This window comes from Temnothorax longispinosus, chromosome 11 (genome assembly GCF_030848805.1).
Source record: "Temnothorax longispinosus isolate EJ_2023e chromosome 11, Tlon_JGU_v1, whole genome shotgun sequence".
Lineage (NCBI taxonomy): Eukaryota > Metazoa > Arthropoda > Insecta > Hymenoptera > Formicidae > Temnothorax > Temnothorax longispinosus.
In genome coordinates, this window is record NC_092368.1 from 16,370,169 (window position 1) to 16,394,427 (window position 24,259).

The following is a 24,259-nucleotide window of genomic DNA, read 5'->3' on the forward strand; positions in this document are numbered from 1 at the left end:
ACAAATAATTTGTAACGAGAAAAAATGTCTTTGGCTGACGAACTTCTTGCCGATCTCGAGGAAAATGACGACGCAGATGTTTTTATGGAGGAGCCGGAGCCGACGTTTATCCCAGCTTCGGTTTCTAAAGTCATAGAAGAAGGTTAGCTTATTTGACAGTGTATATGGCAATTTATTTTTGTACATACAATGTTCTGTTCTACACAGCGCAATTTACATGTTTTACATTTCATGCTTATCTCTAATACGTTACATAAAATTAATTTGCCTTTTCTTTGTGCAGAGATAAAGGTGTCCTCAATTCGAGAGTTAGCCAAGTTACGAGATTCGGAACAGCTGCAGCAAGTTATGGCACAAATTGAGAGGCACAGCAAAGTACCCAGGAAGTCAACCGATATCATAGGACCCGTAGAATCCGATCCGGAATATCAGTTGATAGTTGAAGCTAATGATATGGCAGTTAAAATTGACAATGAAATAGCTACTATACACAGGTTTACCAGAGACAAGTATTCGAAAAGATTTCCAGAATTGGAATCCTTAGTGGTAGGACCACTGGAATACGTAATGACTGTCCGGGAATTGGGCAATGACTTGGACAGAGCCAAAAATAATGAGACTTTACAGCAGTTTCTCACCCAAGCGACAATTATGGTTGTTTCTGTGACAGCGTCGACCACTCAGGGTCAACTGTTGACGGAAGAGGAGAGAGAAGCTATTTGTGAAGCTTGTGATATGGCAGTGGAATTGAATAACTGTAAATTGAAGATATTCGAATATGTAGAGAGCAGAATGGCATTTATCGCGCCAAACCTATCGATAATCGTCGGTGCGTCAACAGCTGCCAAGATTATGGGTGTCGCGGGCGGTCTGACGAAACTCTCTAAGATGCCAGCTTGCAATCTGCTGGTCCTCGGATCTCAGAAAACCACGCTCTCTGGATTTTCGCAAGTTACCACCTTGCCGCATACAGGATTTATCTATTATTCCGAAATCGTACAAGAAACTCCTCCTGTAAGTTTGTTCTTCTTGCATGCTTTGTACAATAAAAATTATAAGAAGTAGCGAAATATTACAACAATAACTCTAACGTATGTAACGTTACAGGATCTTCGGAGGAAAGCGGCGAGGCTGGTGTCATCGAAGAGCATGCTGGCAGCTAGAGTAGACGCCTGTCACGAGAGCACGGACGGTCACATTGGCCAAATGCTGCGCGAAGAGATCGAGAAGAAGTTGGATAAGCTGCAAGAGCCGCCACCCGTGAAGTTTGTGAAACCGCTGCCAAAACCAATCGATCCTGGTCGAAAGAAGCGCGGCGGTAAACGCGTGCGCAAGATGAAGGAACGCTACGCGATCACGGAGTTCAGAAAGCACGCAAATAGGATGAACTTCGCAGACGTAAGTAATAAATGAATGTTCTGGAATTTATAATGTTCTGAGAATAATTAGAGAATATATTATTATTGTGCGATTGCAGATTGAGAGTGATGCCTATCAAGAAGATCTTGGCTACTCGCGAGGGACTATTGGTAAGGCTGGCACAGGTAGAATTAGGTTGCCACAAATTGACGAGAAGACGAAAGTCAGGATATCCAAGGCACTGCAGAAGAATCTGCAGAAGCAACAGCAATGGGGAGGCAGCACCACTGTCAAAAAACAAGTCTCCGGTACTGCTTCCAGCGTGGCTTTCACTCCTTTACAAGTATGTTTACACTTTTTATGCTTTTAACGCTTTACAACTGGTAAATTTAATTGCATAAAAAATAATTTTTTATTTTGTCTGTATTTGCAGGGTCTTGAAATCGTCAATCCACAGGCTGCGGAAAAGAAGGTCAACGAGGCAAATGCGAAATACTTTTCCAATACAGCTGGTTTTCTAAAGGTCAAGAAAACGTAAATGTATGTTGCATTAAAGATCGATATCCTTGAAAAATCAGTTTACCTCTTGTTCTCGTTGAACGCAATACCTACTATTTATCCACTGATTGCGGATAATATAAAAAAGAGGGAGAGTCAAGAGTGGATCTACGTCACAATTATTGCACAGTAAACATTTCCAATGCAATATTCTGCAGAAGTATATTGTTGCATAGTGGATCATTTTCTCAACGATCACACAATAAACATTTAAAACGTACATTAATAAAGAGGACAAAAATTAAGTTCAAAGTAAATCATTAATTTCTTATTAATGTAATTATAGTAATGTAATTTGCATTGACTAATTTCAGAAAGTTGTTAAAATAGAATCTATTTTTTTCTGCGCTGTTCGTTCTGTCACAGTCCCATCATTCGCTGACATTAGTCTTCGTCTGGGAGATTCGTAGGCATTTGCTCCGTCTATTCCTACTTATGTCCAAGCACCCGCGGTCGCGCGAAATATAGCAAAACCTTCGCCGGCGAAAGTGCTCGATTTCACATCGATATTATTCAATGATAATTGAGGACTAATTATAAGTGGGGAACGTTCCAACTTGTATATGTGTATCACTATTTTTGTCGCATGAATGGCAAATTCCATTATATCGCTTATACATCAGAAGGAGGAAATGGAGACCTAGATATAGAGGTAGATACATAAATAGATAGATAGAGAGAGAGAGAGATGTGTTGAAATTTTATTAGTATTATTTAGAGCTTGCAATTAATTATTGTGCAATTATTAATTATATCTATATGAATAAATTACATAAATATTGAATTTATGCTTTAATTTATTCGTATGATATACAGAAGTACATATAAGGTAACAAAATTTATTTCATTTTTCTACGATAACAAGCATAGAAAATGTAATAATCAACTATGTGACATTTTCAAGACTATTGAATAGAGAGTAAATATTGCTGAGAGACCACACCTCGCATACATGTTCTCTGATATTCGAGCTTGAACACTATTTCATTTTAATGACACGCGTCGTTTACGCAATACATTTTATATATGTAAATCGGTTTATATCGGGAAACGAAAAATTTGCATCGCGTGCTACGCCAGGTTTCCGCATTTTCCAGCTGGTTCGCGAATCGGGATCGAATTCTGTTGCATAAATAGTTGCCATACACCGACTGATTGTTACGTGATTATTACTGATGTAAGCTCAAAAATCTTTTTTCTATGTTTATTTAAAACCGCACGTGAATTAATATGATGCATTATATCGTGCTATTTATGTTTCTATAACGATAATTTCTCTACATGCACTTTCATATTCTTTCTCGTAATCTTTTTGCCACGAATAGTGCAACATCATGCAATAATTATAACTAATAGTTTCTGTTCAAACGGAAGGAAGATTAAGAACAGTTTGGTAATCGATCGAGATCTTAATATCAATTATTTCATCTTGATTTGTATGGTAAAATACATACTGGATACAGGAGTGAAATGTAATCCTGCTCCCTCTCTTCAAGTTCGTTATTCGACAAAATGAAGGAAGTTTAAATAACTTTTAGCTTAAATAACTTTTGACGCACCGACGACGAGATCGGCAAGAAGTTCGTCAGCCAAAGACATTTTTCCTCGTCGAATAACGAACTTGAAAAGAGGGAGCAGTTTAAATAACTTTCTTCATTACTGTTTGTCGAATAACGAACTTGAAGAGAGGGAGCAGGATTACATTGACAAGTTGACTCCAGACTACCGGTGTGTCTTCTCGGTTTACCTTGGCCTTGATTCAAGTTAACATGTCGTTCCCGAATTGATCTAAACCCAATCGATCCCACCATGATTTCGATTCTACATTTTAATGCCCCTTTCTCTGTTCTTGTTTCAGACAATGTTCTCTTCCATTTTCTTCTCGATTTAGAGAAGAGGAATTTAATTACTACGGACCCTTCGTCTTCATAACGTTTCTCCTCAAGTCCCCGCCTTGGGTATTTGCTCTAGGATCCACAGAAAATCCACGACGGTCGACGGATTAAAAACTATGGTAGTCTTTTTTAGTCAAAATCTTTCTGATATATTTAAACTTCCTCCTCCTCTATAAAGATTGCGTAATGGATACTTCTTACTTCCTAGAAAGAACTTATTCGCTAAAAATTTATTGACAAAGGTAACTATTTTAATTACCTGATAAAAATTTAAAAATAAAACAATCTTATTGGGAGCATAACTTCGATTTTTTTTATTTTTCTTTCTGTAGAAGAATAGTGCGAGCAAGAGAAGCTAATTTACTTGGAAATTTATTTTTCATCGTAGGGGGCTGGTTTACAATCCCGCTTCCCTCAATTTCAGGATTCCACAGACAATTCTCTAATTTACCCCTTGGCTGTTTTAAATTGTTCTCTTTTAAAACTGTTCGAGTGTTCTCTTTTTAAGACAGCGCTATTGGTTTGACCTTGAAGATCAGATTTTAATTCCTTTAGGTTTTCAGTCGAATTTCTGATTAACAAAGACGTAACGGAGATTGAAGAAACTTTCTCCATCAGGCCCAAATGCTCGGTGAAAGTGTTTCTTTTACGCGTCTGCAACGTGCAACACCGAATGTCCACTTCTCTATTGGAATCAGTCTTTGAACGGAATGGTAATGTCGGATATTTCGATTTTATTGACCATCATCCCCTCATAGATCATTTTGCCGAATTGTCTAAACTTAATTTATGTAGTTTATATGAAAGGTATTATTAATGCTTCTTGCTTAAGTCTAAAATATTCAAGCAAATTATGAAAATAGGAAATTATTTTGTCAACCATATGGGAAGAATATGAGTAACATATATTATAATATCATTATATAACATTATGTAATATACTTTAAATAAAATAAAATAAATTATTACTTTAAATTAATAATATATTTTATATTACTAATTTTTTAATAATATTTATATTGATATTTTCTAGCTTTTGATAAAATTGTAAATGTTCTGTGCTTTATACATATAGACAGTTTATAAACTTTGAAGATAAAAAAATAAAAAAATTCAAGTATTAAAGGCAATATATAAAGACAAAATTCATAATTAATGGACCAATGGTTTAAATCGTGCTAAGTTGTCAATTCATCTATATTTCCAATGTTTGCGACCGTCAGAAGAAAGGGGAAAAACAAAGTGTTATTACTTTCCTTCCACGATAATTGGCATCCATTGTCGATACCATCGAAGTAAATTAAACTAAGCGTGTCAGTGGTGAGTTTCTCCGTGGGTGGAGAACCACGAGACTTTCGATCTCATTTTCCCGTTGAATTCAACGCACTGTTTGGCGGCCGATTTATTGAAATTTTATGGAAGCGGATCGGACTTTCTTTCGTCAGCCGAAGGTCGTTCTTTTCACCGACAGTGACGAATTGCCAATATGTATAATAAAATCGTAGCGCCTGTGCATATAATAACGAATTATCTCAGTAAACAGTTAATTCCCGTTTGTGCTGTAGGTATTATGTAATAATGTGATAATATATTAATAAGTGCATGCAAATTAAATCAGGTACCATTATTATCATTATTTATACGAACTTTACAAGACTTTCTATAAACCTAAATCTTTGCTTAGCGTATATCTGTGTTTATTTTCAAAATGTTGGAATATTTTTTAAAACTTTGCATTTTTTTATATACTTGCTTCTTTAAGTATCAAAAACCATTACTCTGATTTTTTTAAATATTTTTCTTTATTTTATAAATTAAGGATTATTGAAAAAATATAATATTGAAAAATTATTAGATAATTCTCATGAGAAATTGTAATATTAATAATTTCTAATTTCTTTCAAATACAAGATTTTTGTGTATATTTTTATATAATTGCCGCTGGACTATCCCCTCCTCCCAAACCACCGTATTAATGAAATTTTTAATGCATTTACAGCAAATCCGAGGAATGAATCTGTACAAGCGGAACAAAGATATTATGTTACAGTATTTTACAAAGGCGGAAGTAAAACCTGTCGGGCGGGGCGGTGAGAAAGTTACGTCGCCCAACCGATGTATGAAATTTTAATCAGGACGTAACGGTTGAACGAAGGTGTGTCGATTTTAAGTGACAAGTTTTACGTGGCAATACAGAAGAAAAAAGATTTATTTTACATAACAAACGCGAAAATCTGGTTATTTTATTTTTTTGCAGAAAAATAAAATGTCCTCGGTGCGATTCTAGGATTAATAAGAAGATTTTACACTTACAGAACACGATGTTTCAATCAATAGGAAAAAATGCCAAGATATCGATACCTTTTAAGATTATGGGAGATTAAAGGTAAAATGCTTTTTAGAATTTAAATTTTGGAAAAGAAAAAGTACACATTCCAAAATTTTATTTTTTACATAATTTTAAGTAGAACTTAATTCAGCGGAATCTTAAATAAAATAATTAATCTTCAGAATTAAGAAGTGAATGAAAGCAGCGTTAAAAAAGAGAATAATATAAATGGTTGTACAAGAAATTTATCATGGAATTAAAATGTTATAAAAAGATTTAAAAGATTTTAGTTTCCTCAAAATTCTTTGAAATATTTCAATTTCATATGTTCCGAGTTATAAATAGAGTGTAATGTTGGTTGCTAAATTAATTGGCGCTGCTAATCATATCTTCTCTCTAAATCTGTATCAGTGAATGTGAATAGTCACTGGTTCAGAGAGAAGGAACTCTTTAGAGAGTTCCTTTTCTTGTTGAATATATTTCTATCAATAAAGAATGGTTTGTTTGCGAAAAGGTCCAAATAAGGATATTCAGGTCAGTACAAACCGGCAAGTGTAAATGTACGGTGCAATATTCGCAGTCTATATAGTTACAGTAATACTTTCGACCTTTACTTAGGTTTCCTCGACTGTACATTGACGATTAATGAGGTGAATGAGATTCTTTATATAATCCAGTATGAATCCTACTCTAATGACTCTTAATTGTGACTTCTAACAATTGTACTATATAGAGTAACTAAACAATATTTATGTATTCGAAGTTTGTCAATATACATATGAGATCTAATATCTCATAATATGTATTTGAATATTAAAATCTGCATTTAAAAATGCAAATCTTATAATAGAACGTGACATATCAGAATCAATTTAGATAATTTATTAGACCAGAAGTACCTATACAAAGTGCGTTAAAGTGTTATATATACGATTACTTGCAAAGATTGCAATGAGTTTTAAACAATTGTTGAAGAATGATGATTAAAGTGGGAATTTTGTATTGAATATTATATTAAAGAACTTTATCGTATTATTTAGTCTTTATTAATGGCCAATATATTTGGTTGAGAAGAATCTAAAAATTTTATAGTCAATACTAAGAACAATCATATACAGTGAATATTATATTTATGAATAATTGTACACTGTGAATATTTCTCACTTATGTTTCTCAGCTCATACTAATCCTAGTAGCGGTTATTGGAACAATATTGGTTACAAATTGGTTCCGCAACATTAGTTCGCACTTGTAAAGTAGATACCTTACATTTTATAGTCAATATTGAATTTTAATATTGGATCAATGTATATTAGTAGAATATTAGTAGAAATTATTTTTTTACTTATTCACCAATATCTCTGTGCTAAAAAGATAATATTGGGTCAATTGTTATAAAATTTTAAATAAAAAGTATAATAAGTATAAGAATATCATTATTATTCGATGCATACAATTTCTTTGCAAAAACTGTAGGTAAAAATCTTTTCAATAAATTTATCTACTGTTTCCTTAAAATATTGTAGACTATATAATATTCTTTTGTGCCGATCCTTAAAGTCACAAAAGTATTCATATTCTTGACATAAGATTTCAATCGTTATATTAAATTTATTGCGTAAAATATAGTCTCTGATGATCATATAATCAAGTATATACATCTCGGCAAAAACTATAATATGACAGTTCTCGCCTGCTATTGGTATTTGGTATTACGATGTGCAATGCATTTGCATTTAATTTGTAGCTAACATTGGCTTTATATCGGACATTGTACTCCCCAATTTAATCAATGTCTTACCAATGACTTGTGTTATTAGGGAACTTGAATATTCTTGTTTAGATTTTTAATATTTTCTTTGCAAAAAAGGAGCAAGAATATAATGAGAATAAGAATGTAATCTAAGCGCCAAGTATATATAGCTAATACATTACGTGTATTTTGATATCAGATTGTCCTCATTTCTCATTAATTGTTGATATTCGACTTGCCTATTGATTTATGATTCCGCTGGAATTTGCTTCAAATGCGGCTGTTACTTTGCAAGAGAAAAAGAGAGTTTAGTGAACCCTATATTTAGTAACAAATTTATTTTCGCATTTTATGCACTTCCGGAGATATTTCTCATTTATGAGACAGATTGAGTCACTCGGCGTCATCTAGTCAAGCAATTAGTCGCATTTGCAAGCGAAACATTTCGATAAAAGACAGAAAAATAAATATAATGTGTATAATATTAGATAAATATTATAAATATGCTTTGTTTATAAAAATGAGATATTATTATAAACTGAATGCCTATATAATTACGAAAGAGGAAGAAGTAGGTAAATTACCTTTAAATTAAATCGTCAAATTTCTTATTCAAAATTTATCAATTAGAAACGTTGCTTGTTTTTGGAAACTTCTATCTTCTAAGAAAGTTATTCGAAGAACGGAAAACACGGGACTTTAAAAATAAAAAAGTAACTTCCACTGACGATTATTTCGCAAACATAGGAAGAAAAGAGAGATTGTGAATCTTGCCTCGAAGTTTCACCGTTTTTAATAAAGATGACTTTTCCGATTTTTATCGTCCTTTTCATAGAAATAAAAAAAAAACGCAAAGAGAAAATAATGGGAATATTAATGTTTTAATTGCAATAATTTATGTATAAAAGAATTATATAACTAAAAATTGAAATAAATGTGTCAAGATAATGTGAACTGTAAATGTAAATTCACAAACTAAAGTAAAAGTTTAAAAATTTTTAAAATTATTTATATCTTAATATGTTTATTTCTATTTGGACAATATATTTCGAGTTTTAATGTACGTTTTTTATACCCGTATTATTTTTTACGACTTTATTTTACTACGCATAATATGCTATTTTCAAAGAGAATGTCCATTTTTATCCATTCGAGCATTCGAAGCTTTTAGAAAATATGTCCACCCGACATCCTTGATTCTACTAGGTATATTAATTGCATATTCTAATGAACCGTTTTTCCGATGGAGCGTATAACAAAAGATGCTCCAAAGCAGTAAGCTTTTTTATCCGTTTATTTATAGTTGGATAGTTGAATAGTGGAAAGTGAAGGAAAGAAAAGACACAGGAAAGGGCGTGATTCGCTTTCTGCCAACGGATCCGCCAGCTGATCTTCCGGCGTGATCGACAGATCAGATTAATGGAGTTTCATGCTAAATTATGCATTCCCATTCTATCGCGTCTCGCATTTAATCAAGATGCGATCTTGATTCTGTACACCGTGAGATGTATCGGGAGAGTACATCTTACTTCCTCACAACAATTGCGATCTACAATTATGTGCTTTCTTCGGAAATTGCGCTGTAAAATTTTCAATATCATGAGTTTCACACGTGGGTGCACCTGGTTTTACTTTCTTTCGTTTCAATTTTAAACGTAAGAGATAAGGAACGATTTGCAAAAATTTTTATTTTCGATGATGCAGGAGAATATGAGATTCGCTTAAGTATAAGCTTTTGTAATCCGATTCCTTTTAAACTAATAATGATTAAGACATATTTTATTTCTCTTAATTATTTCAGCAGCATACTATAGCTTTTGTTAGGATTTTAATACCATGTAATAACTCAATACTCCCAACATTCCCATTTATAAGAGAATGTTTTGCGTGGTACTACATCTATAAGTAAGCTTTCCTCGCATTTTTTATTAATTACAAGAGATCTTTTTATTGTCTAATTTTTTAGAATTCATGTTTTATATTTTATACAACTTAATATTAAAACAAAATATTTGTTAAGGTCTGAAATCGATTATTCAGTTAAACTTAAGGCATTAGTTAACTACGTGTTCTTGTGATTACTTATACTCTTATTGAGTTTAGGAATAAAATGCAGTTACTTGATTTTACACGTAAGGCTAATTTTTTACCAACAATTCTTTACCGTTATTAAAATTCACTGACCTCTGACATAATCAAATGCCATTAATCGACAAGCGGAGAAACAGGCGCGATTATAATAATAAGCTCATTATAATAAGATCAACTTTGACGAAGGATTTCCGAACAGGTGCATCCTGCAGAAGGAGCGCGATGATGCAGACGTGAGGAGTCTCCCACTACCTTGAAGAGGACCGAATCCACTTCATCTGGTGGAGGCAACTTTCAGCGGAATATGCTATATAAGAGAGTGACATGCCGGCTGGCCGAGATAAAGCACGCGTGTGTTGTTGATCTCTCGCAGTATTTTGCCCGTTTTATCGACCTGTCCTAGTATTTTCGTCAGTGACAGGTAAGTGGGCCCTAAATCAGTGAAACTTCAACGCGCCGATGAAATGTATTTCGAGGGACCCCGAAGGACTTTAGCCATACATCATTATATTGTGTCGATCGCTACTTGTTTTTAGCAAAGATACTCAAGAAAAAATTGGGATTCTTAATTCTTTCGTCAACAATACTGTATAATAATAGTTACTTTTTTGCACCATTAATTTTTTAATTCGTTATAATATTTAAGGTAGTACTTTTGCAAATTTTCCCGATGAAACAGATCGTGTGTTAACGTAAATTGCAATTGCAAAGATGTGAAAATGAACGTGATAGTTTTCGATGCATATATTACTTATACACAGATTCATATTTATTTAAAATCATTTCTGTTAGATTTTTCTAATGATTAATATATTAAAATATAACACGTAAAAAAAGTTCGTGTCTTATATCTGTTTATATTTAATTATTTTTACATTTACTGAATTTATTGTAATTACAAGTAATTATTTTGTAATAATTACTTTTATTATATTTAAAAAATTTATATTATATGTGTTATATTATTATATTTAAAGAATTATCTAATAATTATTTTTTTAATAGTTTGAACACCATTTTATATGAATATTTACTTGTAATATTAAAATTTAACATAGAGATAAAAATTTAATAGTTAAAAATTTAAATTCTTGCTTTCGAATCTTTTTCATTCACAAAATCCCTTATATTAAAAAAAAATTAAGAAAGTTAAATTATTGACTATCATTATTGACATAATATAATTCTCTTTTCGGTTATTCTACTAGAAATTAATCAGATTCTAGACAAAAATAATAACTAAATTTTAAATAAAATTATAATAATTAATATTTTTGAAAAATACTCGCGATGTGTGTATTTGGAATTTAAACCCTTCTACTTTTATAATTTTACAAGAGTAAAATATTGTATTCTATAATATTAAATTGTTATTTAATATAATTGTCTTTATATTCAGTTTTTAGAGATGAAATTCTTTAAATCTACTTTTTCCTTTAAAGATATTTAATTGAAATATTAAAATTACTAGAATATAATTTTTAGTAGAATACAATTTCGATAGTAAAATATCAATAAGTTCCGTCTATATGTTAATTTTTAATTCACACTCGAACTATTTAGAATAATGAGGTGTTCTTCCGTTTGGAAATTTTTCAAACTTGAAAAATTCCATAGAATGAAATTTAACACTTGATTAACGCCTAAGAATGCGATCGGTATGCTAGGGTTAACGACTGCGCTATCGAGATAAATACGATTTAAATGGCTCGACTTCCTTATCTCGCAACCAAATGATTTCGCGGTGCGCCCAACCGGTTCTCGTTGGTTGCTCGCTAGGCACGTGTCATAATTCCTGTTTCACCGTGCGTGACTGAGTTAATTTTATAAAATACTTGGGGTTGGCGGGTTCCTGAGGTCCCTCGACATGAAACAATGTTGCTACCTTAGAGAAAGTACTTCTGTAACACGCCAATGCGCACGTTCGAATTCACTTATATTTTCTATTTTTCTCTCGCACATTCGCACAGATCGGCTTAATTGAAATGCAGCGAGAAAAGCTTCTTTTCATAGCTCGCGCTGATGTAAAGATCGCATGCAAATGATATCGAATTATAAATTAAACGCACATAATGTCTGAGATAAGAAATGATGTTTTGTTTAAAATACCATTACGTTCATGTTAATAATATCGATATCCAATATACGATAAGTCTTACCTTATCCATTGTAAATGTCAATGTACTCAAATCTATCTTATTTTTAAATTGAAAAAATAATATTAATATTAATATTAATTCAGAATTATTAAATTATAATATGTTTTCAAAACCAAACAATCGATCCTTAATAAGATCGAGTTTAGATTACCGACAGGTGAAATTACTATTATCTCATCTCTCTCTCTCTCTCTTCATTACAATCATTACGATTTCTTTATGAAAAATCGGATTAATTATCAAATTACAATTTACATACCGTGATGTCACTTAAAATTGGTATTAATAAAACCGGTTAATTTTTTAAAATAAAAATTTAACAGATTTTGTTAATATCAATTTAAAGTGACATCACGGCATGTAATCGTTATTATCTGATGAAGGGACAAGATTAATGCCGATGAGAAGCGAATTGATTGGCGGGTCGCATTTAGCGAGGAATTATGCAAAAAAATGTTGCCCGGCGGCAGCTATTTGAAATTTCCTTAAGCCAACCGGTCGAGTTATGCGTATTACACTATACAGCCGCCTTTGATAGTTACCGGACAACTATCTCTTTTTCCATTATGCAATATATTGCTTTCTTTGCGCGGCAGGCGGGAAGTCTGCGGTTGCCCCCGCGGCGCGAGGAGAACGCCCTTCTGGTGTACACGCGTGATACACATGCACACTTATTACACATGTCATGCGGAGACTTTGTTAAAAAGATTACTACGCATCATTGCAGCATTGCCGGAGATTATATCAATAGTAATATAATCATTCGTGCGATCTGCTTGGTGGAGAAAGTTTTCGAGATTTTCCTAATGACGAAATTGGAGAAACCGATCGAACAAGCAAAAACGATTAGCTGGAATCAATGCCCCCCCTCGGTCGTTAAAACGTGACAATTGGATTTCGAGGAGAAATCTATATATTTCGTATACGTATATTTAAATTAGGTAAATATAAAAGATACATACGAAACTACGATAATGCACGCGCATTAATGCACTGTAAATGTTACAAATGACGCAAATATAGCGTATGTTTACTGTATCAAATTCCGTTATTAAAAAATGATGAAATTCTTAATGAAATTAAGACCGGAAGTTTTGATATACGTCTTATATTTGAATAATTTTATTTATACATATCTTTTGTTAAAAATATAGTATTAGGATGATATTAAGAGACCGGAATAAAATCATGAAAAATGGACTTTGTTTTAATTAATCTTACAATTTCTCGTGTTCTCCACATCTTCAAGGTTGATAATTATTAGGTAATAAAGAGAATACGTAGTCAACAAGAAAAAGTTTAATTTAATCACGTCTACTAGAGATGACCATGACCTTGATCAATCGTGGAAAAAAATTTATATCTGTTTCGTAATCAATCCGAGCATTGTGTCGTTTATGGAGATGTGAACTGAACTTCGATGCAATATTATGTCTCGTGTGCTTCGTTGAACGCGTTACATGCCATTTTTACACACAACTCCTCTCACTTTCACTTTGCTCGGATTTTAATCTGGGGAACATGCCTGGAAAAAGACCGGTACAGGATTTTCATTAAATACGACACACGCATACACTCACACATTAATGTACATGCCACTTCTAAGAAGCGAAACGCAATTTTCGAGCGGTATAGTAATGAAATTTTTCTGAACGAAAGCATCGAAGTTTTATCAAGGAGTGCTAAAATAATGTAACATTTCTTTTAATATGTATAAGTGTAATTCACATACTTAAAGGTAATTATAATTTTCTTTAAGTATATATGAATTACACTTATTATAATAATCATGAAGAAGGAAATGTCTTTTAATCCGGTACATTTAAAAATTAGAAATATTTACTTGAAACAAATCTGCAAGTTGCAAACGTAATTCAGATTATTTCACCTGTTCGCATAACATTCACGTTACATAATCTGTATCATTTACAGAAAAAACTACAATTTACTATGAAAATTAAATTATGAAATCTGAAGTAACATGATGTTGTCACGAGAAGATGATAATCACATTGATAATGTAAATCTCTTTAAATATATATAATTAATACTTTTCAATATATTTAATAGGATACCTTGTAATTTATACGATTTAAGAAATCAAAATGTTGCTTGTTTCGTCAACAAGTCTAATTAGTTCGTATGATTTAGCTGCGTAATGACGATTTGCAACCTATTCATCGTGTGACATTAATCTTAAATCTGCAGACGAAGCGAACGACGAGTCCGCAGAAAAATCGCGTTACGCAAGGTGTCTTATTACGTGGAAAATGGTGACTTACCTTTGACCTATATTTCTTATGTAACTAATATTGCCCTTTCGATACGCTTACAACTTAGCTCCCCGTGTAATTATTGTTTCCGTGACAATGGGAAACACAGAAACGTGATTTCGTCCGCACAATATATATCACGTGAATGCTACTTTTATTTTACTTTTATTATTTTCGAAGTATATTTTCGAGATCGCGATTCTTGAAATGGATGTTACGATAAATTTTGAATTTAATCTTAAATTTGTCGTTAAAGAAACGCGCGTGACTTTAGCTATTTCATTTTCGTTTAATATCCGCGGACTGTCCGGATTATCTGGATAATTTCGAATATTTGAATTATTCCTTTATTATTTTTCTCTCTTGAATATCCGGATATTTGAAAAATAAATTAATTTGCACTAGCACTAGCAATCAGCACTAGTAGAAATAAACATTAGCAATTCTTCTTTTATCTGTTTTCCTTACAGTGCGGACGTTGCGGTAATCACATTAATTAATTCCATGAAATTAATTATTTTCTGAAATAAGAAAACGTGGGCCGGATTCAATTTACATTTCATGTAAACTAGATGATGTGTATTTGTACAAAAAAGAAAATTATACACCATCCGAAAGCGATTTCAAGGCGAAAGGAAACTCGCTCGACGGCCGCCGGCGCGGCGTGATCGGTGGTGCAGAGGTTTGTGAATAGGAGCAGCGCGAGAGAATCGATCTTGCGAGGAGCAAGCGTGAGGAAAGCGTGTTACTTTCTATGTGTGCAAAACTCGGACGGAGGTTTCACGATCGGTTAAAGCCATTTCGGTCATGACGATGACGTGCTCAACGGGCTCAAGTGCTTTCCATAATAATTCTCGAACGCGCGGCATGTGGCATACATGCCACCTGGAAAGCTAGTTTCTAATTGCTTTGGCGCTCGGGCTAAGTGACAAGAAAACGAGAGACGATAATAAATGATATCGTGAATTTTTGTTTGCGTCATTGAACATTTAGCGTTCAACAAGTTTTTAGATTCTCTTACCTGGTCTGTTGTCCAGTAAATTCCTCGATCTGTCAACTTCTTCAATTTTTGGAAAATTTCCCTTTCTTCTTATTCATACATATATCTTTACATTTCTCTCACGTCTTCAAGTATTCCAGTTTAGCTTCTTAAATTTCATATATGTTTATACACTTCGTGGTGTTTTTCAAAAGTTTAAAGAGAAAGGTAAAAAAATGTATGTCAAATACATAAAAGGCATTCGAAATTACCGTAAATAAAAGAGTAAAAAAATGAAACTGTTAAAATGTTCGAAAATAGACATGCAGGATTAATCGAGCAGGTAATTGTTTATATAGTCGCGTGCACAAGTAAAAAGAATGCCATTACCTGAATTCTATTATCTGAAAATTCTTTAAGCGTCGTTTCAGCATTTTAGAAATATTTCCCGAATTGAAGGGGATTTTGTGCCCTACATTTTTATGGTTGAAAATCAAAATATAGGTTTCTAAGAAATATTATAAGAAACATTTGTCAAACAATTAGCTGTGGAACATTATTTTTGAAAAATTACTGCATGCACATGCATATCGATGCACACCTATTCACAAGTGCCAATATTATACTCATGATCGAGTGTTGCAAGTGTGTTGACGGATAAAATTGTTCTACGTTGCGTACATGTATACACGAGACTAAAATTGCGACTACGAGAGCTAAATTATCACATTCCTTTTCCGCAAAAAATTATAGCGTTTAGATTTATGATGTCACACCGATTTTAATCGGATTGGTCGCAACCGAAAGTATGCATAAGACATTGCATAAGAAAAGTGCCACTAGATTTTTTAATACACATTTTAATTCTTTAAGCATTTTATTTATATTGATATTTTTTATTTTTTATTATATTTTATTTTTTAACAATTAAGTTTAGACATAAATATTCCAGATAAATTATTTCGTAATGTTTTTCTCCTTTACATATTTGATTTTATCTAATTTTTTTAACTTTAGACATGGATAATCATTCAGTAATGTCTTTCTTTTTTTATATGCTTGATATCGAAATGCTATCGTGTCTCTTGATTGTTAGATTGTCGGGGATGATTTATATGAAAGGAAAAACTTGGCAGAAAGCACTCTCTTGGACAATGACCCAGGTAGTTTTAAACTGGGAGATCGAGTTGGATTGTAATCATATAGCAGTGCCATTACAAAGGCAAAAGAACATTTATTTGAGAAATCGCAGCCACGTACTGCCGTACTTTCTCGCAAATCGACGTCTATTAAATTCGTACGCACGTACGCAAGCACGCACGTGTACCAGGCGAGAGAAAGTGATCTTGGCCATTGATATCCTCAAAATGCAGCCATTTGTATCAAAAGACCGTGAAATCGAAAGCGGTAACGTGGACGACGTCCTTTAATCTGTCATTTTCAAATTGGCGCACGAAATTCGTCGCTTCATGCTATAAATCAGAATAATCACATTATATATTATAACGCAAGGAATAAGGAAGTTTTTTTGCGTTACGTTTTCAGAAATTACAAGATGATTAATTTCACGGATATAATTACTAAAAAAATCATAACTAAAAAAGTGTATAAAATATAAATATAAAATAATAATTTAGAAAATTTAATATAAAGTTAAAATCATTGACCTCTCTTAATAATTAGTTTAATTACTTACAATTAGATAATTAGACAAACGAGACATTTTCTCCGTGCGCTGAATTACATTTATTTCCTATGCTTTTGCAGGATGTATTGGGTGCTTCTAGGATTGCTCAGTTCCGCCATCGCGGCGCAGAATTCTTACGATTTAGAAACCAGAGCTGTTTCGTTTCCCGGCAAGCCAAGTAGCTTAGGACCACTTTACTCGCCCGGCTTAAGTGCGGCCCAAGGATTCCGTGATAACAGTTACGAGGATAACGCGGTGACGCCCACGCCGTCGCCGACGCCAATCTACAGGAACGCCAATCAACAACCGGTCAGTTTTGAAATTACATTTCAAAAAAACATAAATATTTTAATATATATATATGATTAATAGATAATTAATGAAAAATATATGTAATAAAATAATTATTATAATTAAAAAAAATTATCTATAAAACATAAGTTTTTAGGGAAAAATTAAGTAAATTAAAGCAAGACATTTATCTACGCGCGTACTTATACACATGAACGTAACATTATGTATGCACATATTACAGTTATATCGCAAGCCAACGGCAGCGCCGATAGACCGTGATTACACTCAAGCCATCCGCGTTGGTTCTTCATCGCGCTCTTCCGGTCGGGGCGGGCCGTCTCAGTTTGGTCCCAATGGACCCACTCAGGAGGAACTCGAGGAGGAGAAGGAAGAGCCCGATCGTCTCAGCCTTCTTCTACCCCAAAGCAGATTCGATTGCGTTAACAAGCAGACCGGCTACTATGCTGACGAGGACCTCAACTGCGAGGTCTTCCACTATTGTCAAGACAACGCCAAGCACTCGTGGATCTGTCCCGAGGGCTTCACTTTCCACCAGGTGAAGTATAACCAGTTACATTCTTCTCTATTTAATTTTTTAATATGACTTTATCTTTAATTCTGACCAACAGAAGTATTCTGTTAACGATTATCTATCTTTTAACGATTGGTATCTTACAGTTAAATTTGGTTTACGAAGAAAAATATCGCCTACACAGCGATTGTTTGTGTAACAAAAGTAAAATATATTTTATTATTGTCATTGTATCAGGTACATCTAATCTGCATGCCACCCAGCGGCGACATCAGCTGCCAGAAGAGCTCGCAGTACCATTTCGTCAATGAGTACTTGTATAAGCCCTTGAATCTTCAAGAAGCCGAGACCAAGCCTAATGTCACTATAAGATACAGCGAGAGGTATTACCCCTCTGACATTTACACGGACGAAAGGGAGGTCGGCGATTATCAGATCACCCCTACGCCTGCCCCGGTGCGTCGTCCTTCTCCGCAGGTGTGATCATCATCCTTAACGATTAACTCCTATGATCATAATTAGAAGTTGCAATGTCTCAGTAATTTTAGAATCTCAGATTTTAACAGACCTCATCGTGTTCCTACTGAGGAATCTCTAAAATACACTTTAATAGAGCGCACAAAGTCCTAGTTTAAAAAATGTTTCAAAATTTTCAAATTTTTTAAAGAACCCTTTGAGACTTGGGATTCTGTAATTCTATTTTTCAATTCGAGCTTTTCGGCATTACATAAAAAGATCATTTTATTTTGTTTGCCGCTTCTACTTATTCGTGCCGAGTGCGAGATAAATTTACGTACGATCTTCTTTCGATCAACCGTATTGACACGTTAATGGTTAGGTCTTGTACAGATCCTTGTGAATCCACAGCCAAGTTTGAACAGCATTCCCACGTCGGCCCGTCCACAGCCTACAGGACTTCCGCAGTTTCGTTTCCCGGTGAATCAGGTATTCCGCAGCCCCGAAGAAGTCAACATTCCTCTTCAGCACAGACGGCCGCAGCAGCAGCAGCAGCAGCACCAAGTTCTCAGACGGTTTCCTCAAGTCCAAGTCAGACCCGAAGAAGAGGACTACGAATAGATCCTTAGATCCACGAATTCTTCAGTTTACTCAAATTATTTCGTCCTTCTAACTTTATTTAAATTTCCTAAATCAACGATTTTGTAAAATAGACATTTATGTCTTTAATATTTGTTTTACAAAACCAAAAACGCGGTATTCGACCCTCGAATTTTCATTGGATCATTAGTATAACTTTTTGTACTGTTATATTTTTATATATAAGGACTTAAATAAATAAAAAAAAGTAACGAAGAAAAACTGCAATTGCAAAAGGGACGAGTTTATAGCGTATACATTTAAAGGTATTATTAATATTCATTTGCGTATATAGTTACAAACAATATCTTCGTCAAAAATTTTTTTATCTTGCAAATTCTTATTCTATAAAATCTTCCCATCAACGTCCGATATCAATAAGAATTAGTGCTAAGAGACAAGAATAAATCTTGTTAAATTAACGATGCGCCAATAATTAGCATGTTCTTTTTTTCTAATTAATTAAATATAAGGCTGAGAGATGCAGAGATAATTTAATTCACGGTGCAATTATTGTGAAAGTAATTTAATTATTGTAAATAAACCATCACTAATAATTATGTAAACGATATGCTAAATTTGCTTCTATTTATAATGTAAACTGACTTTAAGAATTAACAAGAAAGAGGATGGCCAATAAATTGTTGTTACATTATTTTTAATCGCATCCATATTTTCTATATGGAATTTCAGATATTTTATTTCTCTCAATTTTCAATAATTATATCAAGCGCTACATAATCACAATATTTCATAATCAGTCTTAATTTGCAATTCCTATAAAGATTATAAACCGTATCTATAAATATCGCAACGATTTAAGTCAATATAATTTATATTTAAAAAATTGAAAAGGATGATATCTCTTGTTTCAGTCATAATTTCGTTATAAAGAATTTGTTATAAGAGAAAAAGATTTACTATAAGTTCTGTATGTTTTCTCGCTAGTTTACCGCACACCTCATATTGCCGTCGAACTTGCTCCAGTTCTGATCATAGCATTCGAAGGAGTCGATTTACGTGAGATCAGCAAGGCTTCAGCGTCTCCGCGATTCTGCGCCTCCAGTGCATGTCGCTTTGTTTCTTCGCGCAGCTGTTCTGAGAATCCTTTGGCAGTGTCGTGTGATTCGTTGCATCCAAATTGCTGTTCGCTGAATTTTCGTTCGAACATCCCTCCGATTGCCGTGTTGTATGCTTCTTGATCGTAGAGACGCAATTAGATTCTCGCAAAGAAACGGTACCTGGATCCTCATGATCCTTGAAATTCCTTTTTTCACGATTCGTTTCGTCCTCCTTTTCATCCTCGTCTTTATTCTGATTGCTTCTTTCTTCCTCTTCGCATCTCGCGAGTCTCTCCTTGTAGACATCAGTCGTGGAATCCTTCTGATCCGTCGCTCTCGCAAGAAGTGCCCCAGTTTGCGAGGATGTGGCCGCCGCAAAACTGTGATTTTCTTGCGACGCTAGATTATTGTTAGAATACGAATTCACCTTGGAGTTCCTGTCCTTAAGGTAGCTACGCACAAAGCAATTGTGGCTGCTGGCACTTTGCGGATACAACTTCTCCTCAATCCGACAGTTAAGCACGACTGCCTCAGCGATCGGAATCGGCTCTGTGTAGGTGAACATTTTTTTGTCGGTCCTGTCCTCTAGCCGTCTGATGTTGATGGGCCCGTTGATCACCGGTACCGCGTTACTCACTTCACTGGTAGCTCTTATCACAGGCGTGATGTTGCCCATGGAGTCGAGCCGTGAGTTAATCTGATCGCGAGAGCTCACGAATGTCGCGGTGACTTTACCGGTGCTCTTCGCCTGCGTCTTCCTCGACTTCTGTTTCTGTCGTTGCTGACTACCCTTCGTCGTCGAACAGGCTCGGTCCGCTTCAACGACTGGCGTTTTGCCTGGCGTTACCTCGCAACTGAAGTCCTCTGTATGATGGTGTCTGATATGTCGATTCAGATTGTCCTTACGTCTAAACAGCGTCTGGCAGTACTCGCAGGAGAACGGTTTCTCGTCTGGAGGAAACAAGCGAAAACTTGCGAATTCGAGACTTTGTCATCGAGTGGAAACAGCGTATTTGACGCACCTGAATGCACAGTTATGTGTCGTCGTAATTCGCTCTTTGATAGGAAAACTTTGTTACAGTGAGCGCAAGAGAACGGCCTTTCTTTCCCATGAGTCCGTTTGTGCCGTATTAACAAAGATCTGTCTTTGAAGCTCTTGTCGCACTGGTCGCACCTGTGCGGCCGTTCGCCTGCAGTAATAATTCATTCGTTATTTTTCATGAACTCTTTTGAAAGTGAAAAAGATATGATAAATAATCTCAGGGTAGATTTCAAAAACAAAATTTCTGTTTAAACACAACTTTTGCATGGAATTCACGAAAAAAGGAAAGATCTTTTTAATACTTACTCGTATGCGTCTGCATGTGGCGTTTCAGATTAGTTAATACGCGAAAAGACTTGTCACAGGACTTGCATTTATATATAGCCATCGCGTTGTGTACGTTTAAATGATTCTTCAAATCATCCTTCTTGCTATACCGCTTATTGCATTCGGGACACACAAACTGTTTCTCCTCTAGGATATATAATTACAGTTATATACAAATACATAGAGCGGTTCGCGTATTATTATCACCTGAAATATTACCTTGAATAACTATAGTTTTGAAATAGAAATTTTATTTTTAGTAGTGAGGTCATTTTAATAACGTTCAGTTCTCATTTCTTCTCTGTGATAAATGTCTGAAAAATGATGGCAAACTTTTTGCACACATTTAGGTACATTTTGGAATATTTTCTAAAATTTTCCCACACTTAACAATATCTCGGGATCATATTGGATGATCTTATTCCTCACGAAAGCTATAATAATTTACAAGAATTTATACACAAAAAATAGGTGATTTTGTTAAAAAAAAATCTGACATTTATCTTAAAAATTTACCTAAATAGAATTTCTTTCTATCCTTGTTCGCCCCACAAACTAAACAAATATTTGAAAGAATTGGGGGAAAAAAAAAGATTATTCAAGATAATAGTTCAAGAATCACGATACGTGAATCATGTTGTATAGTATACATCAATTAGATAATTCTAAAGCGCACTTACTGCTGTGAGAAAACATATGTCTATTGAGCTTGTTCTGCTGAGGGAAAGCCTTCTCACAGAGTTTGCACTTGTATGGCTTATATCCCCTGTGAACCCTCTCATGATATTCGAAGTGAGAACGTTTGACGAAACTCTTGTCGCAAAGGGTACACTGATAGGGCCTGATGCCTGTTACACAGGCATCGTGATAGCATTTGCCCTTCTTGTTGCGGAAGATCTTACCGCACGCATTGCACTTGTACTTTTCCGGAGTGCCCGGCACTATCGTTATGTGACTACGATTACGAGATTTGACATTTTTGCTCTTTTCCACGACCTCCTCATTGACTTTTGCTTTCGCCTGACTGTTCTGTAAAAAAGACAGAAATACACTCAATTGGCTTGCGTAGCAAACAATTGCTATTTTGTTTTACTAATAATTTTCCAATCCAATTTTTAATTTCTATGTATAGCACTGGAAATTAACTAGTAGTTAATTAATAATTTATAAAATCTTCGTATCAATATAGTAATAAAATGTGTAACATAACTATAAGTATGCTAAAAAAATTATAGATTGATATCTACATTTTTTACAAGTAGATTCTGTGGATTCTTCGAGTCACGATCACTGTTATTTCTCAAGTGGTTTTCAATGTTCAACGCTACATTGTAAGACTCTATTTTTGGAATGTACACTTCGCTGGAATCGTCATTAGTATTTGAGTCATTTGTTACAGATTCGTAGGCTTCTTCGTTGTTGTCAAAAGTGACATTCTCATAACGATTCGACGATCCGCATTTGGCAGAGTTTGAATCTGAACGATTTTCCTTAGACTTGGAATCCTTGTTGATGACCAGTTCCAACGGCAACACGATCTCTTCAGTGGGTGATTTTCGTGCATCATTTAGGTCTCCGTTCGCGATACGCAGCTCTTCTGCATTAATAAAATTATTATTACAAGAGGAAACAATTACTCAAATCATATAAATTCCGATTGAAGAGAAATGTAATAAGAGCAAAACTCGAAAGTTATTTACTGAAATAATTCTCAACATCTTTTCTTTGAACAGTGTTTACTTTGGCAGATTTTACATCCATGCTCTTCGTATAGCAGGCACATTCGACACTTTGCGTGGCCACAGCTATCTTTCACGAGCCTCGAAAAAGATGTGTTTGTATGTTGTCCGCAATTTGGACATTTCTCGCTTGTTGCGGCACATCTTCCGAATACCTCGAATACCATACTTGATTTTTCCGCACCATGTATTCAAGATTCACAATCTTTGCCTGAATAAATCTAAAACAAAGATATAAAATATCTATACCAAGTAATTTACGCGTGAGAAAATGGTACAGCTTTTAATTACAATGAACTTTGTCAACAGTGCGTAACAATCTAATTAATTAGTAATCTCTGAACAGATCTTTGGCTCTTGACCATTGCACATTGTTTTAATATATACAACCTTGATTCTCTTAAATTTATCTTTGAATGACCTTGCACAACTCCGGTCAGAATTTCATTTAAAGTAAGAACAAAATTGGAGCTTATTATTTATCTGACAGCGATGTCGACAGATCACTATTGTTAATAATAAAAAATATTAAATTACACTGCTCCATTTTACTGATCAGTTATGAATATCACACATTTACAGTTCGTTCATATTTTATTCATATATTAATTTACATTATACATTTATATTTACACATGTGATATATACATATATCGTGTTTATATCGTTTATAAAATCACATATTTTTTATTTAACAATAGTTAATAACTGATAATGTACATTCATTTACATACTTTGTCCCACCTCATCTCTACTTCCTTCAGTCAGTTTCCGTCTTTATTGTACAAAATATCACTTCTTTTTCTTTGGTGACAACTTGTCACCTGCCTTCTTTATTTCTTAACGAAGAACAATACGGTGTACAAAATATCATAAGATAAATGCCCCTTTAACACCACGTTACAACCGTAGAATAATAAATATGAGATTGGTTTCTTTTTCCACCACAATAAACAGCCCTTATTTTTATCTTTTTAGACCCGTTTAGCTGAACTTCTTCTTGCACAGTTCATCTTTTCTCCTTTTCTCTCCAACGTGAAAAGAAAAAGAGGAAAGATGAACCGTGCAAGAAGTACAGCTAAAACG

The 24,259-nt window shown here is 34.1% G+C and overlaps 2 protein-coding genes and 1 long non-coding RNA gene across 8 annotated transcripts; 1 reads left to right on the plus strand and 2 right to left on the minus strand.

Moving 5' to 3' along the window:
- LOC139822402 (U4/U6 small nuclear ribonucleoprotein Prp31-like) lies at positions 1–5,967 on the plus strand. 5 transcript variants are annotated; one of them, XM_071794071.1, is made up of 8 exons: positions 1–142; positions 284–1,014; positions 1,108–1,398; positions 1,478–1,702; positions 1,793–3,094; positions 3,776–4,525; positions 4,846–5,373; positions 5,812–5,967. In XM_071794071.1, the coding sequence occupies exons 1-5, from the start codon at positions 25–27 to the stop codon at positions 1,895–1,897; spliced, it is 1,470 nt and encodes a 489-aa protein (XP_071650172.1). In that variant the 5' UTR covers positions 1–24; the 3' UTR covers positions 1,898–3,094; positions 3,776–4,525; positions 4,846–5,373; positions 5,812–5,967. The 5 variants fall into 5 exon arrangements, with proteins under 5 accessions (XP_071650172.1, XP_071650173.1, XP_071650174.1 ...); XM_071794072.1 differs by lacking the exon at positions 4,846–5,373 and having other exon boundaries at positions 3,776–3,931; positions 4,021–4,525; XM_071794073.1 differs by lacking the exon at positions 4,846–5,373 and having other exon boundaries at positions 3,776–3,931; positions 4,368–4,525.
- A 9,633-nt stretch (positions 5,968–15,600) lies between these two features.
- On the minus strand, positions 15,601–17,233 carry LOC139822410 (uncharacterized). Its single transcript, XR_011734513.1, has 2 exons — positions 17,093–17,233; positions 15,601–16,868 (listed from the first exon to the last, which is right to left on the minus strand). It is a non-coding gene; the product is annotated as an uncharacterized lncRNA (long non-coding RNA).
- A 2,216-nt stretch (positions 17,234–19,449) lies between these two features.
- LOC139822400 (uncharacterized) lies at positions 19,450–24,158 on the minus strand. 2 transcript variants are annotated; one of them, XM_071794065.1, is made up of 7 exons: positions 23,908–24,158; positions 23,175–23,394; positions 22,682–23,031; positions 22,115–22,463; positions 21,414–21,581; positions 21,088–21,255; positions 19,450–21,016 (listed from the first exon to the last, which is right to left on the minus strand). In XM_071794065.1, exons 2-7 carry the CDS (start codon positions 23,338–23,340, stop codon positions 20,031–20,033), a joined length of 2,187 nt encoding a protein of 728 aa, XP_071650166.1. In that variant the 5' UTR covers positions 23,341–23,394; positions 23,908–24,158; the 3' UTR covers positions 19,450–20,030. The 2 variants fall into 2 exon arrangements, with proteins under 2 accessions (XP_071650166.1, XP_071650167.1); XM_071794066.1 differs by lacking the exon at positions 23,908–24,158 and having other exon boundaries at positions 23,135–23,337.
- Between the last annotated feature and the right edge of the window lie 101 nt (positions 24,159–24,259).